General features: G+C 43.5%; 1 protein-coding gene across 1 annotated transcript; it reads left to right on the top strand.

The window, feature by feature from the left end:
* The first annotated feature begins 1,052 nt into the window (after positions 1-1,052).
* LOC139316012 (serpin B9-like) lies at positions 1,053-9,866 on the top strand. Its single transcript, XM_070942555.1, has 7 exons — positions 1,053-1,220; positions 3,160-3,210; positions 5,028-5,171; positions 5,705-5,822; positions 6,628-6,770; positions 7,008-7,163; positions 9,453-9,866. Exons 1-7 carry the CDS (start codon positions 1,053-1,055, stop codon positions 9,864-9,866), a joined length of 1,194 nt encoding a protein of 397 aa, XP_070798656.1.
* The last annotated feature ends 4,632 nt before the right edge of the window (positions 9,867-14,498 follow it).

The following is a 14,498-nucleotide window of genomic DNA, read 5'->3' as shown; positions in this document are numbered from 1 at the left end:
CAAATTTGACTCTGAACAGGGAGGGGTGGCAAAAAGCAACTCAGAAGGGACCCTCCCTAATTTTCAGGAGAGTAAAAGTGAGGGACTGGATAGGTACTTTTAGACTTGCAAGTTTCTGTTAATGAAATCTTACAAGAAAGATAAAGTTAGTACTCCTGTCTCCTTGTCTGGATCTCCCCATAGGTCTGATGGAAACAGAATGGCTCATGTAGTTAGGACACTGGGTTGACAATTTAGCAAGCCCATGTTTGAGACCAAGTGAGGCTGAAGGACAGTGCGCTCTCCAACCTAGCAGTTCAAAAGCAGTTCAAAAGTGAGCAATTGCAAGTAGATAGATAGGCATCCTTTGGTGGACACATTAATGGGAGTGTGAAAGGGGCTCCCAATTGGGTGTTCCTCGGGCAACGGTGATGTCACTGGTTAATTCTTTCAATCCGGAAGCACCTTGGTGCTTCTGACACAATTGCATGCATGCCTAAGACTGACATCAATCTTGCAAGTCTGAAGATACCCCTCCCATTCCTCACTTTGGTTCTCCCGTAACCTGTATCCATAAGCAGCTTGAAAGCAGGTGATTCAGTTTTCAGCTCACCCAGTTCATTGATGAATGAATGAAGACACGGTTTAGCATCAATTTTGATTTATGGGAACATGGGAAGCAAAACTGTAGTTTTGATAGGATGGTGTTTTTAAACAAACAAGATTTCAAGCTAATCATGATTTTTGCTAGTTCAAATGTAATGACAAAAAATCCTGATTCTTTAAAAAGTGCTTAGGAGTTCTAATTTTCAAATATATTAGAAGAGGTAGATGCTTAAGCTTCAGATATATTTATTTGGCCCACCTTCACCTTAGTGTGAATGTAGACAATGAAAAGGGAAGGGCTAAGCCATAAAAATGTACCATCAGTGTAGTTTATTCATGCAGCAGTTATAGATTAGCTGGTATTTGTCATTTTTCCATTATTCTCTCTTGTACAAAGGAAAAAAACAAATGTCAGTACAAACTATTGATCTCATTTCTTTACTGTTGCAGGTACTATTAGCTCCACCATGAAAGACTTTGTTCAGGCTAATGGCAATTTTGCTGTAGAACTTTTCAAATTGCAAATGCAGGACAACTCTGGGAAAAATGTCATTTCATTCTCAATCGGTGCGGAAATGGCATTAGGCATGCTCTTGATTGGCAGTGGCAAAACCACTGCTGATGAAATAAGAAAGGTAAGTGTCCTCAAGTACTTGTGTTCCTTAAAATAGTTATTTTAAGTCTTATTAAATTATTAACTATAGGTCACACATATAATCACATCTATGTTATTGCTAGAAAATGTTTCTTCCTGGTATCTGTCATATGAATATCTGCATGGAACCATGGGGAAATCTCTCCTGATTAGTAGCCTTTCTTCCCAACTGGACTTTCCAAAATTCCTTGGAAAGGAACCTTTATGGATCTTCAGTGAGGAAATGATATAACAAATGTAAAGAAAACTGTGCATTTTTGCAATAAGCATGTCACCATGCACAAAGGAAATATTTACTTATGTTCCTCCTTATTCAATCTTCATTCTTACTGACAATCACATTCCAACAAAACTCCTGGTGGGTAAGAATATTCACTCCAAAACTAGTAAAATTAATATATAACTAACACACACAGAGTCACACATATACAAATCCCCAAAACTTCTTGGCATCCAGTAATGACAATGGCTTACTAATTTAATACCCCATAGAAAACTCCTGTCTTTTCTATCTTCCTGAGTTTTAAAGCTTTGTATAGTGACGGTATTTGTATAAAGCAGGGGAGAGGATGAGTGGCTAGAATATTTCTGCCCTCCAGTTCAGCAAAAATGACACAGAGCAATGGTTTTCAAACACCTTTTTGGAAAATTATCATAACCCTAACAAGTAGACAAGGTGATGCAAGAAGCTCAGGAGATAAGATGATCAGAAACAAGAAGAGTCGGTGATGTCCAAATATGGCTCTGTATTTGTGCCTTGGTATGCTCAACCGGCAGGAGCTGGGTCAAATGGATGAGGGAACTCATTCCATTATGCGGCTCCCGGGTTTAGAACTTCTGAGCTGTCATCCTTTCAATGGCCTTCTGATTCGGTCTCTTAACCACATGAGCCACCGCAGCCCCTATTGGATGGCATATAATTAAAGATGAACAATGACAAACAAGTTTTCTTGGTTAAGAGCTAGCCCACTTTTATGTCAGGTGCTGAAAGATACATTTGCCATTTTGAGATGATACTTGAGCGTCCAAGTGGCCTGGCCATGTCTTCATGTAATTTAACAGGACATAACTATTTTTCAGTATTTTCTGCAGGAACAGCATTCATTAGAGGATATGTAAGACTAGCAGGAAAATGAGGACTTTCCAAAATGGACATATCCCCACTTCCTGCAGTTTTGTTTGTCATATTGCAATAATAATAATACTAAAAATACAAACCCCACTATGTTTTAAATAACTTTAAAAAAATAACACACTCATTAGTTTTTTTCATTTCTAGCATCTGTAAAGCCCCAAGCAGAAGAAAGCTTGATTGTGACAGGTTAATTAATCAGGTGTATTGCGAGGGAAAATATGAGTTAGGTTACATAATGTTGGTAGCTTTGAGGGCAAGGCAGACGTGGTGCTATCTGTTTATAGCCATGAAAGGAATGTCCCATCTCTTCATATTCTTCAATATTTTGGAAACATCCGTCCTCTTTTCCAAGCTCTGAGAATTCCATTGTATCATCCATTATCATTGGCCAGGTTGTTGGGGTGGGGCACACGCACACACACACTCATCCACACTTGCCCATGTCCTAGGCTGGCAGACACTAACCAGAGAGATGGGAGTCGCTAAGTCCGGATTCAAAGATGACTCCCAGAGTAGGCAGGCTTTGGGACCTCTTTTATCCCCAAAAGTCATTGCTCTGTTGATTTAAAAGTCTGGTAGCTGTTCAGAGGATTTGTGAAGGGGTTTCTTCTCCGCTCAAGTTCAACTTCTTTTGTCTGGTTCAGGTGACATTTTTTCCTTTGTTTCTTTAACAACTTTGTTCCATGTTTCCTTGCTTGCTTCATCTTGAGGTACGTCAGCTTTAGCCTGATCTTATACCCAACAAAGACAAATTGGGAGAAAACTTATATATTTTGTTTTGCAGGCTCTTCACTTCTGGAGATGGCCAGAAACTGTGACCCCTACAGATGGGCCTGTAAGAAAATTCTCATTTTACTTGAATTTCATTTTACTAACTCTATTAAATGAACTCTTTGGTATAAAGTGTTCTAAGCACTTGAAAAATAGAAAATAATTTCTTTCTTAGTAAAGAAATATTAAATATCGGCAATCAGAATTGTATATCCTAACCCAAATCTGTTATGATGTTTAAGTGATTGGGCCCAACCTGTATTGTCCACAAAGTAATGGATAAGAATAATGGCTCACTTCCTAGACTCTCATCTTAAAGGAGAATATCTCAAGGATCAGGACAATGACCCCTAAGAGGACTTCTGCTGTAAAAATAAAACATATATTCACATCTTGAAACCGTTTAGCTAAGAATTGTCATATATGTGTTGTTATGAGCCATGGTGCAGCAGCGAGTTAGAATGCAGTACTGCAGGCACTGCTGATTGTCAGCAGTTTGGCAGTTTGAATCTCACCAGGCTCAAGATTGACTCAGCTTTCCATCCTTCCGAGGTCAGTAAAATAATGACCCAACTTGTTGGGGGCAATATGCTGAGTCTGTAAACCACTTAGAGAGGCTCTGTGAAATGGGATATAAGTCTAAGTGCTATTGCTATTATGAGTTACTCTGTTATGAGTTATGGTAAATGTAAATATTTAGAATAGAATAGAATAGAATAGAATAGAATAGAATAGAATAGAATAGAATGGAATGGAATGGAATGGAATGGAATGGAATGGAATGGAATGGAATAGAATAGAATAGAATAGAATAGAATAGAATAGAATAGAATAGAATTCATTATTGGCCAAGTGTGATTGGACACACGAGGAATTTGTCTTTGGTACATATGCTCTCAGTGTACATAAAAGGAAAGAAAAAAGAAAAAAATATACATTCATCAAGAATCATAAAATACAACACTTAGTGATAGTCATAGGTTACTAATAAGCAATCAAATCATACTAGGAAACAAACAGAATAATATAAATCATAAAAATACAAGCAACATGGTTATAGTCATAAGTGGGAGGAGATAGGTAATAGGAAGGATGAGAAGAATAATAGCAATACAGTCTTTGGAGGATATTTTGGAGCAGTGGTCACCAACTGGTGGTCTTTGTCCACAAGAAAATTTTGGTGGTCGGCAGAAAAATTCAGGGTCTTCTTGTGTGGGTCAGAGTCGGGAAGAAATTCTGACTTGGGGTCTGCTTCAGCCTCCTGGTGCGGGGCTTTGGGAAAGGCTGGAGGGAAGTGCTGCTGGTGGCAAAGAGCTTTGTTCCAGTGGGAATGCATCATGGATGGAACTGGCTGACCATCTCAGCTCACTGAGCCTCCAGATGCCAATACCTGGCCTTGCACTCCCGCAGGTCTTCCCTCTGCTTGGAAAGCCTATGCTCATAGTTCTCAGTGAGGTGCTTCTGCTGAGCCTCCTTCTCAGTCAGATCCAATTTGAACTGAGCTGTTTTGCTAATTCTTTCTCGTGGTGGCTGCTTAGCTCCAACAACTGCTTCCTGTTGGGGCCCTAAGGAGCCTGGGTGGGGAGAGGTGGCTGGGAGGGGAGGGGAGGGGAAGGGTGAGTAGAGGCTGGTGAGGCACCCCTCGATGTGAGTGACATTGAGTTGACCACGTCCACCCAGCCACATTCCCACCCAGTCACATGACCACCCAGCCATGTCCACCCAGCCGGTCATTAGGCAGATTGTATTAGTGGTCCGTGGGATTTAAAATTATGAATTTAATGGTCTCTGAGGTCTGAAAGGTTGGTGACCCCTGTTTTGGAGGATGTTGGCAAATATGATTTATATGATTGTAAATCTGCTATCCTTTGCTGCTTGAAGCATTCTGGGACTGAGTGTGATATACCTGGAGGATTTCACAGCCGGTTCAAGCAAATCCTAACAATCCTCAACCAGCATTCCAAATATCATATGCTGAAGATAGGTGGCCGGATATATGGATCAAAGGCTGAAGATTTCCTGGAGGTAAGAAAGAACGCTTTTTCTCTCTTCCCTTCTTAATCCAATGTTGATGGATTCTAGTGGTTTACTAGAAATTCTACAGGTATCATGTTTTGTGAAGCAGGAAATTAGGTTAGATCAGGTATAAGACTTCTGGCAAACTGCAATGCACACATGGGGAAAGTCTGGGTTAACATATTAGGTTTAATGTATGTGAAAATGTTCCTTCACCTAGGGCCAATAACATGCATTGCTCCATTATTAGAAGCAATTTCAAAATCTAGGACCATGTTTGTTTCCCATGAATATTCATTTCTGCATAACAGCAAACAAAACATTAAACAGTAAAATAGTGGATGATAAGATAAGGTAACTCTTTGGCAAATGCGGTTTGATACACACACACACTTTTCCAGGCAATGATGTCATTCAAACACTAGGAATTTTATTCTTCTAGGACAAAGTTTCACTAACCAGTGTCAACTAGATTTATTGATTCAGTGCATGTGATAATAGGTGAATGAATATATTGCTATGTCTTCTTTCGTTTGGTGCAGCATTACAAAAAGTGTGTTAATGAGATATACAATTCGGATTTCGAAAAAGTTGATTTTATGAATGCAGCTGAGGAAGCTAGACAGAAAATTAATTCCTGGGTTGAAAGGAAAACAAATGGTAAGATATCATACGTTGCTCATTGGATTTCCCACACTGAATATCAAGAAGCAGAACGTTTAGTCATTGCGAACTAACGGGAGAGGACAGACAATGGACTTTCTGCTGCAAGAAAAATTAGTGATGTGCAGTGGATTTTTATGGGCTGATGTGCTGTGGAGTGAGATGAAGCATGAGGCCAATTCCTGTATACTTTAACCTGCCACTTTAAATGCCAAAAAGGTCATTCATGAATTTTAAATATTACAGGTATACATACAAAAAGATTTGTAGAGCAGGGAAGGGTCAATGAATATGTCCTACCAAGATGCTGAAGAAGAGAAAATTAACCTATGGTCTGGGGTAGGCCTGAGTGTATTGCCAATCTGCAATATATCAGAGGCTCAGAGTTTCAGGCCTTCAGCTCAATGAACCTTTGTGATCCTCATCCATGACTTTAGATAAAGGATTTGCAGAGTTGGGTCCAACCTTCCCTTAGATACAGGGAACCCACAAGATGGCTCCATTATGTCTAAGTTTTTAACACTGTGTTACGTGTATCTCTGGTGTCATTCTTCCTTTAAGTTATTGTGTTTTTTTTTATTGTTTACTTCCCAGAGTGAGATAGGTGGCTACATAAATATAATGAGTGAATGAAATCAGGTCATTTTAGGCTTACGTTTTCACTCTTTCATTTATCTTGGATTTTGATGTTTTGTGTATTTTTTTCTATTCTCGGACTTAAAAATTGTGTTGTAGAAAGAAGTGATTCATTGACATTATTCCACCATTTGCAGATATTTTCATTCAATGTCTTTTCCTAAAGGTGTTATCAAGGATTTCTTTCCTCCTCACTCCATTGATCAATCAACTTCCCTGATCTTATTAAATACAACCTCTTTCCAAGGAAGGTGGAAATTTCCATTTAATCCAAGAAATACATACAGAGGAGTCTTTTGGAATTGCCAGGTACAGTATATAAAAAACTAGGGAAAGTCATAATTCTATCAAACAATTAAAAGTAACAGCCTTGTTGACCATGGTGGGAACACAAAATCTATATATTAGGTGGTATCTTGAATTATCAGAGTCTGAGGTGAAAAACTGGTATTACAGTTGGCCTTGGCTTACTATACTCAACATTTCATCTTGAAACTCCTGATATTGTTATTGTTTTACTTTTAAACATTACTTTCTTTCTTATAGGATCAGAGCATTTATGTGGATATGATGACTCAAAGGGGCAGATTTAACATAGCTAATATATCGAATCCATCAATGCAAGTGGTGCAGCTTCCTTATGTTGATGACATTCTGTCTATGTACTTTTTTCTGCCAGATAACCGCCTATCTACAGATGAGGTAATTTGAGTTTTGAATCTGTATTTTAATAATATGCTTGGTAAAAGATCTGAACACACATCCCTAAATTTACATCTACAACTTTTTAAAAATCATAGAATTACAGGAAATTGTGTTTCTAGTCCTAAACAATTCTCAAATCTCAGCTTGGATATATTTTTTTCTCATATTGTTTATCAGTATAATAACTAACTGTAGGATTTTAAATCTGTTGGTATACTGAACATATTCCTTAGTTTGTGTGCAACAATATACTAGCTTGCAATGGTAGTCTAGAGATCAATGTTGCTAGCTATCATAGAGTAGCAGGAATTATTCTAGTGACACACTAGCCAAAATTTGCTGACTAATACTGTCCTGAGGACTTTATCACTGGGGGGGGGGGGGGAGGGAAATAGAAACTCACTATCCAGAATATAGCCGATTATCCAGTATCAGCAAAAATACTTTTTTCAGACAATCTCTCCTTAAAGCCACTGAGAGTTTCCCAGATTCCTGCCTTCTCTCATCATAATTGGGAAGGCAGGTGTTCTTTTGCAGTGGATGGCTGTCTGCATCCACTGGCATTTGTGAGTTGTCACGTATATCTCCTTACATTGAATCTCCACATGGAGGTATTGGGCACCTTTGCACAAATCTATTCTCTCTCCCACTCCCTCCCTCCCTCTCCCTCCCCGCCACTCTCTCTCTCTCTCTCTCTCTCTCTCTCTCTCTCTCTCTCTCTCTCTCTCTCTCTCTCTCTCTCTCTCTCTCTCTCTGTGTGTGTGTGTGTGTGTGTGTGTGTGTGTGTGTATGTGTGGTCCTTGGTGCTCCCTGAGCTTTGTTATTTTCTTGCAGACATTTCATTACCCAAACTACTTAATATCATCAATGCTAGTACTAAGACTAATGATATTACTTAGTTTGGATAATGAAACTTCTGCAAGAAAACAACTAAGCTCAGAGAGCGCTATGGACCCCCCATTCAACTCTGAGCTACAAATATTCTCCTTATCTATCTTCTGTGTCGAACAGTCTTCCCCAAGACCACTGGTTCATGTCTGGTCTCATGTTCAGTGATGTACTGAGAACACTACTTTATATACAAGAGATATTCCTATCTCTTCTACAACGACCAGTATATGAAATATTTGGCCATGTTGTTAGGCAATATTTTTCTTTCTCCAGTAGTATCTCTCTTCTCTGTATGTGTGTGTACTATTGAGAGTCAATTTTTATTAATGTGGTTCTCTTACTCCAACTGCCACCTACTCTTAAACCATTCTAATAACAATGGCCACCATATATGAAAATATGACACCAGCTAGCACTAGGAGGCTCTCGACTCTGTGCTGAACTGTGGCCTGGCATTTGGGAAAAGCTGCATTTTGAAGGCTGAACCTGCACCTTCTGCCCTTAATTCCTGTATATTGAATTAATATGATTTAGGAAAGACATTGCTCTATTGGGTGACATGAATGGATAATGGGTAAAAAAAGTAAAACCTAGATAGGAAAAAAAAACATACACCATATTAATAAATTGTATGTATGACCAGCATTTTTATTTCACTATTCCTCTAGGAACAAAAAACAGCATGCATGCAGTAATTTTCTCTCTCCCTCAGCATTCTCACAATCTCTGTTAGGTTGACTGGGTTGAGAGAAGAGTCAAACAGTGAAATCTTTTGGATCTTGGCAATGCTAGTTTTTGCCCTTTATCTCTACAGAGATTATATCCCTCCCTTTCCTGGGATTCCTGATTTTAATCTGTGGCTGGAGGGAATTGGGAATTGGTGGAAACCCCAGCTGTCATTTCTCTTCAAATTCTGCCTTTTGTTTTAAAAGGGCTCATTTTTTCTCTCTTCAGCAAGGAGTCTAGATCAGGGGTCTCCAACCTTGGCAACCTTAAGACTTGTGGACTTGTGGAGTTGAAGTCCACAAGTCTTAAAGTTGCCAAGGTTGGGGACCCCTGGTCTAGATTATTTCCCTTCATTTACATGTCAGAGAAATCTCCCTTACAGGGAATGCATAAACTGTAAATGCCTGGCAGCCTATGAGATTGAGAATATCCGGTTTAAGCAGACATATTCACAACCCTGAAGCAAGATACATTCTTCCCAGATGCACTGCTCAGCAGCTTGAAAAGAAGTAGCATTTCAGCAGATAAATTTATCAGATTATGTCAAAACGATAATGTGGTTATTGTGAAGATGTTTGGCATTTTGGAAAACCATTTGTCTGTTTTGTTCTTTTTTCCCCTCCAATATTTTTTTTTCACTCTTGGATTGGTTTCTATTTTACTTGACAGGTTATAATGAATTTCTCTTTCGAAGAATTGCAAAGATGGATCGATCCCACAAATATGAGAAACGCAGACCTTAAAATTTCTTTTCCAAAGTTCAAAGTGAAAATGAACCATTCAATGAATTCTGCATTTTCAAAAATGGGGGTGAAAGATCTGTTTACTCCAGGCAAAGCCAATTTATCTGGCATGACTGGGAATACTCAGTCGATGGTGTCTCAGATTAGTCAATCAATTATCTTTGCTGTCAACGAAGAGGGTGTAGAGGCAGCTGGAGCCTCTCGTACAGAGGTAGTAGATGGGGCTTACGGTGAAATTAAAGTGAATAAGGATTTCTTTTTTATTGTGAAACATATGGAAACTGAATTCATCATGTTTTGCGGCAGGATTTGTGTGCCAGAGTGGAAGGAGCTGCCATAATAACAAATGTCTTCCCAGGTGTTGTAAACAGTGGAGCCTTCTATATTCTTAATTCTATTTCAACTTGGCCAATATCTTGTCTAAATTTATAAGACCAAAATCGATTTCCTATTTGCCTATCTGGGTAAAAAAAAAAAAAGGCTTTTACTTTGTGAGTTTATTTGCAATTCCTCTCCAGTGCAAAAGTGATGTATCCATAATAAACTTTTCTTATACTGTGCATTAAACTCCTTTTCAACAGCAAAACGTGCATATTTGGGATTTCATACATGGAATACGGAACAATTGGGGAGAATCCTCCTTAGAGAATAAACCTAAAGTAAAAGAATGTCCTCAATCATCCAGGTCAAGTCCAGTTACCTTTTAGAAAAAACACCTTTGGGACTAAAGGGGGTAGTTGTAGGGCAAAGGAGGACAAATACAACTACCGTATTTTTCAGAGTATAAGACACACCTTAGTTTTTGGGGAGGAAAATAAGAAAAAAGCTGATTGGTGGGTGGATCAGACTCCCGGAATATCCCCAATCAGCTGTTCCAGAGGTGAATTTTAGCAATAGGTTCCTTGGTTGTGAGCTCTGTGCCTTGCTTTTATTTTATTTTTTTTGCTTTTTTTCCTGCCTCTGAAACTTCTGAAACTCCCTTTCAGAAAAAACTTTTTTTTCCTGCCTCTGAAAGCCTCCGAAACAGAGCTTCAGAAAAAAAGCCTCTGAAGTTCTGTTTGGGGGCTTCTTTTCTGAAGCTTCTTTTCTGATGCTTTTTTCAGCCTCTGAAACCTCCGTTTGAAAAGCTGGGCGGGGCTACATTCGGAGGGTAAAACGCACCCAGGTTTTCACCCTTTTTTTGATTTATTCAAATCTTGGTTTGGAAGAGGTCTAAAGGTGGGAATTGCAAATTGTAACTGATGCAAGTGGAACGTACATGATTCTGTAAATTTGTCTGATGATGTTAAGTGTTATGTCCTTATAAGGACATCCGCCCTGATTGGCTGCCAGCCATCGGGCGGGAGATTTGAATCCCTGTCTAGGGGCGGTGCGTCTGCCGGGAGCGAATATAAGGAGAGCTCCGGCAGCGCGCCAGCAGTCTTCTTTTACTTGTTACATTGTAAATAAAGCTGTTACATGTATCGAGCTGGTCACGTCTTCTGTTCCTGCGCCTGATCTAACACTGGCGACGAAGGACTAGAGAAGAGAACCTGAGAAAGACTCACGGCACGATCGCCCAACGAGCTGAAGTCACTACACCACAGCGACTTCCAGAATGGCTACCCCGCAAGCCCCGATGACCGCGCTGAACCCATTCGACCCATCCCGGGAGAAGTGGAGGTCATACATGGTCCGATTCCGGCAGTTCCTGCGAGGCAATGGATACCAGAATCTCGACGATGAGAGGAAAAGAGCCCTCTTCCTGGCTCATTGCGGATCGGACGTCCTGGAGATGGCGATTGACCTCGTGGCACCCAGGGACATCGAGGAGATGTCCTGGAACGACCTGCAGGAAGTCCTACAGGAGCACTATGCACCTACAGGCACCCCCATCGCAAACAGGTTCACCTTCCAGCAAAGAAACCAGCGGGAAGGTGAATCCATCAAGGAATTCATGGCAGCGCTCCGCCAACTCGCTGCCAACTGTGAGTTCGACAATGTGGACAATGCCATCCGGGACCGCATTGTTTTTGGAATGCGAGATGTGGGGCTGCAAAAGAAATTCCTCAGCAGGAAGAGGACCCCGCTTAAAGACGTCCTCGACGAGGCAACAGCGGCTGAAACGTCGGAGCAAGCAGCCGCCGCTATGGTAAAAGCAAGAGGGATCCATAAGATCCACAAGTCGGGCCCGACCTCATCAGACGAGGCAACCACTCAATCCGAGTCTGATGGGGAAATGGCCGTCCACAAGGTGTCCCGCCCCCCCAGGCGGGAAAACCCACAGCATGGCGACCAGGGAGAGCGATGCGGCAGCTGCAGAGGCGACCACCCCAGGGCAAACTGCAGATGGAGGGACGCGACCTGCCGCCGATGCCTGAAGAGGGGCCACATCGCCGAGGCCTGCAGAGCCACAGACCCAGCCCCGGAACCGCCCAGACCACGATTCAGGGAAAATCGCAAAGATAATCAGAGGACATCCAAACGGTCCTCAAACCAGTCCCGGCGCGGGGAGGAGGAATATCCCCGAAACAGAACGGTGCACCAGACCACCACCATTGCTCACACAAGCGACGAGGGGACCACCAAGTTCCACGTGACGCTGATAGCAGAGGGGTCCCCGTGCAAGATGGAGGTAGACTCCGGATCCGCCTTCTCCATCATGGACTGGCAGCACCTACAACAGCTGAAACCGGCATACAAAAGGACCCAGCTGAAAGCCCCGAAAGACAAACTTGTGGACTTCAACGGGAACCCCATTGAAATCCTAGGCAGAGCCACCATCCACGTGAAGTACAATGACTTCGACGGAAAGCTACCCATCACCATCGTGCAGCACAGCCGACCGAACCTGTTGGGTGTGGAGTGGTTCAAGCCGCTAGGACTTTCACTTCAGGGCATCCACGAGATCCGCAGGGATGAACTCGACTCCATCATCGAAGAGTTCAAGGAAGTCTTCGATGGTAAACTGGGGAAATTTGTGGGGAGGCCAATCTCTTTTAATCTGGACAAGGGAATCACCCCAATCAGGCTCAAGCCCCGCCGAGTTCCATTTGCCCTGCGGCCTAAAGTAGATGAACAGCTGGATAAGCTGATCGCCCAGGGCGTACTGGAACCGATCGATCATGCCTCATGGGAGACCCCCATTGTGACCCCACTGAAGCATGATGGGTCTGTGCGCATCTGTGCTGACTACCGTTGTACCATCAACAAGGCGTTGGCACAGAGCGCATACCCAGTCCCAGTGGTGCAACATCTGCTGCATTCCCTGGGATCTGGATTAATTTTCGCGAAACTGGACCTGGCCCAGGCTTACCAGCAACTGCCAGTGGATGACAAAACAGCGGAGGCTCAAACAATTGTCACGCACAGAGGGGCATTTAAATGCAACCGCCTCCAATTTGGAGTCAGCGCTGCCCCTGGTATCTTCCAATCCATGATGGAACGCCTTCTCCAAGGCGTTCCAGGGGTGGTGCCTTACTTCGATGATGTGCTCATCTCCGGTGACTCAAGAGCCCAACTCCTTGAAAGGCTCAGGCTTGTCCTGCAGCGGTTCAAGGCCAAGAGTTTGAGGGTCAGGCGGGACAAGTGCATCATAGGAGTACAGGAAGTCGAGTTCCTGGGCTTCCTCATTGATAGCACAGGCATACACCCCACCAAATCAAAAGTGGAAGCAATCCATGAAGCTCCAAGCCCAAAAAACAAAACGGAGCTTCAGGCTTTCCTTGGGTTGCTCAACTTCTACGCCATTTTCTTAAAACAGAAAGCCACAGTTGCTGAGCCACTCCACCGCCTGCTGGGGAAATCGGCTTCCTGGAAGTGGGGCCAGGAAGAGGAAGCGGCATTCCGGGCCATCAAGGGACTATTGACGTCCAAAAGCGTCCTCATCCAATACAGCGAGACGCTCCCCATCAGACTGACCTGCGACGCGTCGCCCTACGGGGTGGGGGCAGTCCTCAGCCACGAACTGCCCAATGGCTCGGAAGCCCCAATCGCGTACTTCTCAAAGACAATGTCCGGCGCAGAACGGAACTATAGCCAGCTGGACAAAGAAGCCCTGGCCATCGTGGCTGGAGTGAAGCGCTTCCACGAATACCTTTACGGAAGACGTTTCACCATAGTCACAGACCACAAGCCTCTTCTGGGACTCCTCGCAGGCGACCAACCAACCCCGACCTTCATGTCCCCAAGAATGACGAGATGGGCCATCTTCCTAGCCGGCTACTCCTATCGGCTCGTGCACCAGCCAGGCACAGCCATAGGGAACGCTGATGCCCTCAGCAGATGCCCATCGAAGAAGCCGGTCGAAGACCCAGCCCCCACGCTCCACCTACTCCACATTGATGACGACGCCAGCTGCCCGGTGTCGTCCGCAGATGTGGCCGTCCACACCCAAAAGGACCCCACACTCCGCCAAGTGAAGTCCTGGATCCTCAGAGGGTGGCCAGCGGAAAAGCCAGAGGAAAGGTTCAGCCCGTTCGCCAGGAAGCAGGAGGAGCTGTCCACCATAAAAGGCTGCCTGCTATGGGGAGACAGGGTGCTGATTCCAAGCACTCTGCAACGGCGGACGTTAGAAACCCTGCACAAGGGGCATCCGGGCATCGTCCGCATGAAGGCTCTGGCACGGAGTTACGTCTGGTGGCCCTCCATGGACAGAGACATTGAACAATGGGTCTCCAGATGTGACCCGTGCCAAGAAGTTCGCCCAGCGCCGCCGCAATCCGAAGTCGCGAAGTGGGAGACCCCCAGCAACCCCTGGTCGAGGATCCACATTGACTTCGCGGGTCCGATGCAAGGGCGACACCTCCTCATCGTGGTAGATGCCTTCTCCAAATGGCCCGAGGTGGTGCCCATGGCATCTACCACAACTGACGCAACCATCCGAGCCCTGCGCCGCCTTTTTGCCACGCATGGCCTACCGGATGTGCTGGTCTCAGACAACGGCCCCCAGCTCACATCCCTGGCCATGGAGTCCTTCCTGGCAGGACTGGGC

This window comes from Pituophis catenifer, unplaced genomic scaffold, assembly GCF_029215685.1.
Source record: "Pituophis catenifer annectens isolate HBS135680 unplaced genomic scaffold, rPitCat1.0.hap2 SCAF_3, whole genome shotgun sequence".
NCBI lineage: Eukaryota > Metazoa > Chordata > Lepidosauria > Squamata > Colubridae > Pituophis > Pituophis catenifer.
Note: the sequence above shows the minus strand (reverse complement) of the source record. Positions and strands in the feature narration are given on the sequence as shown.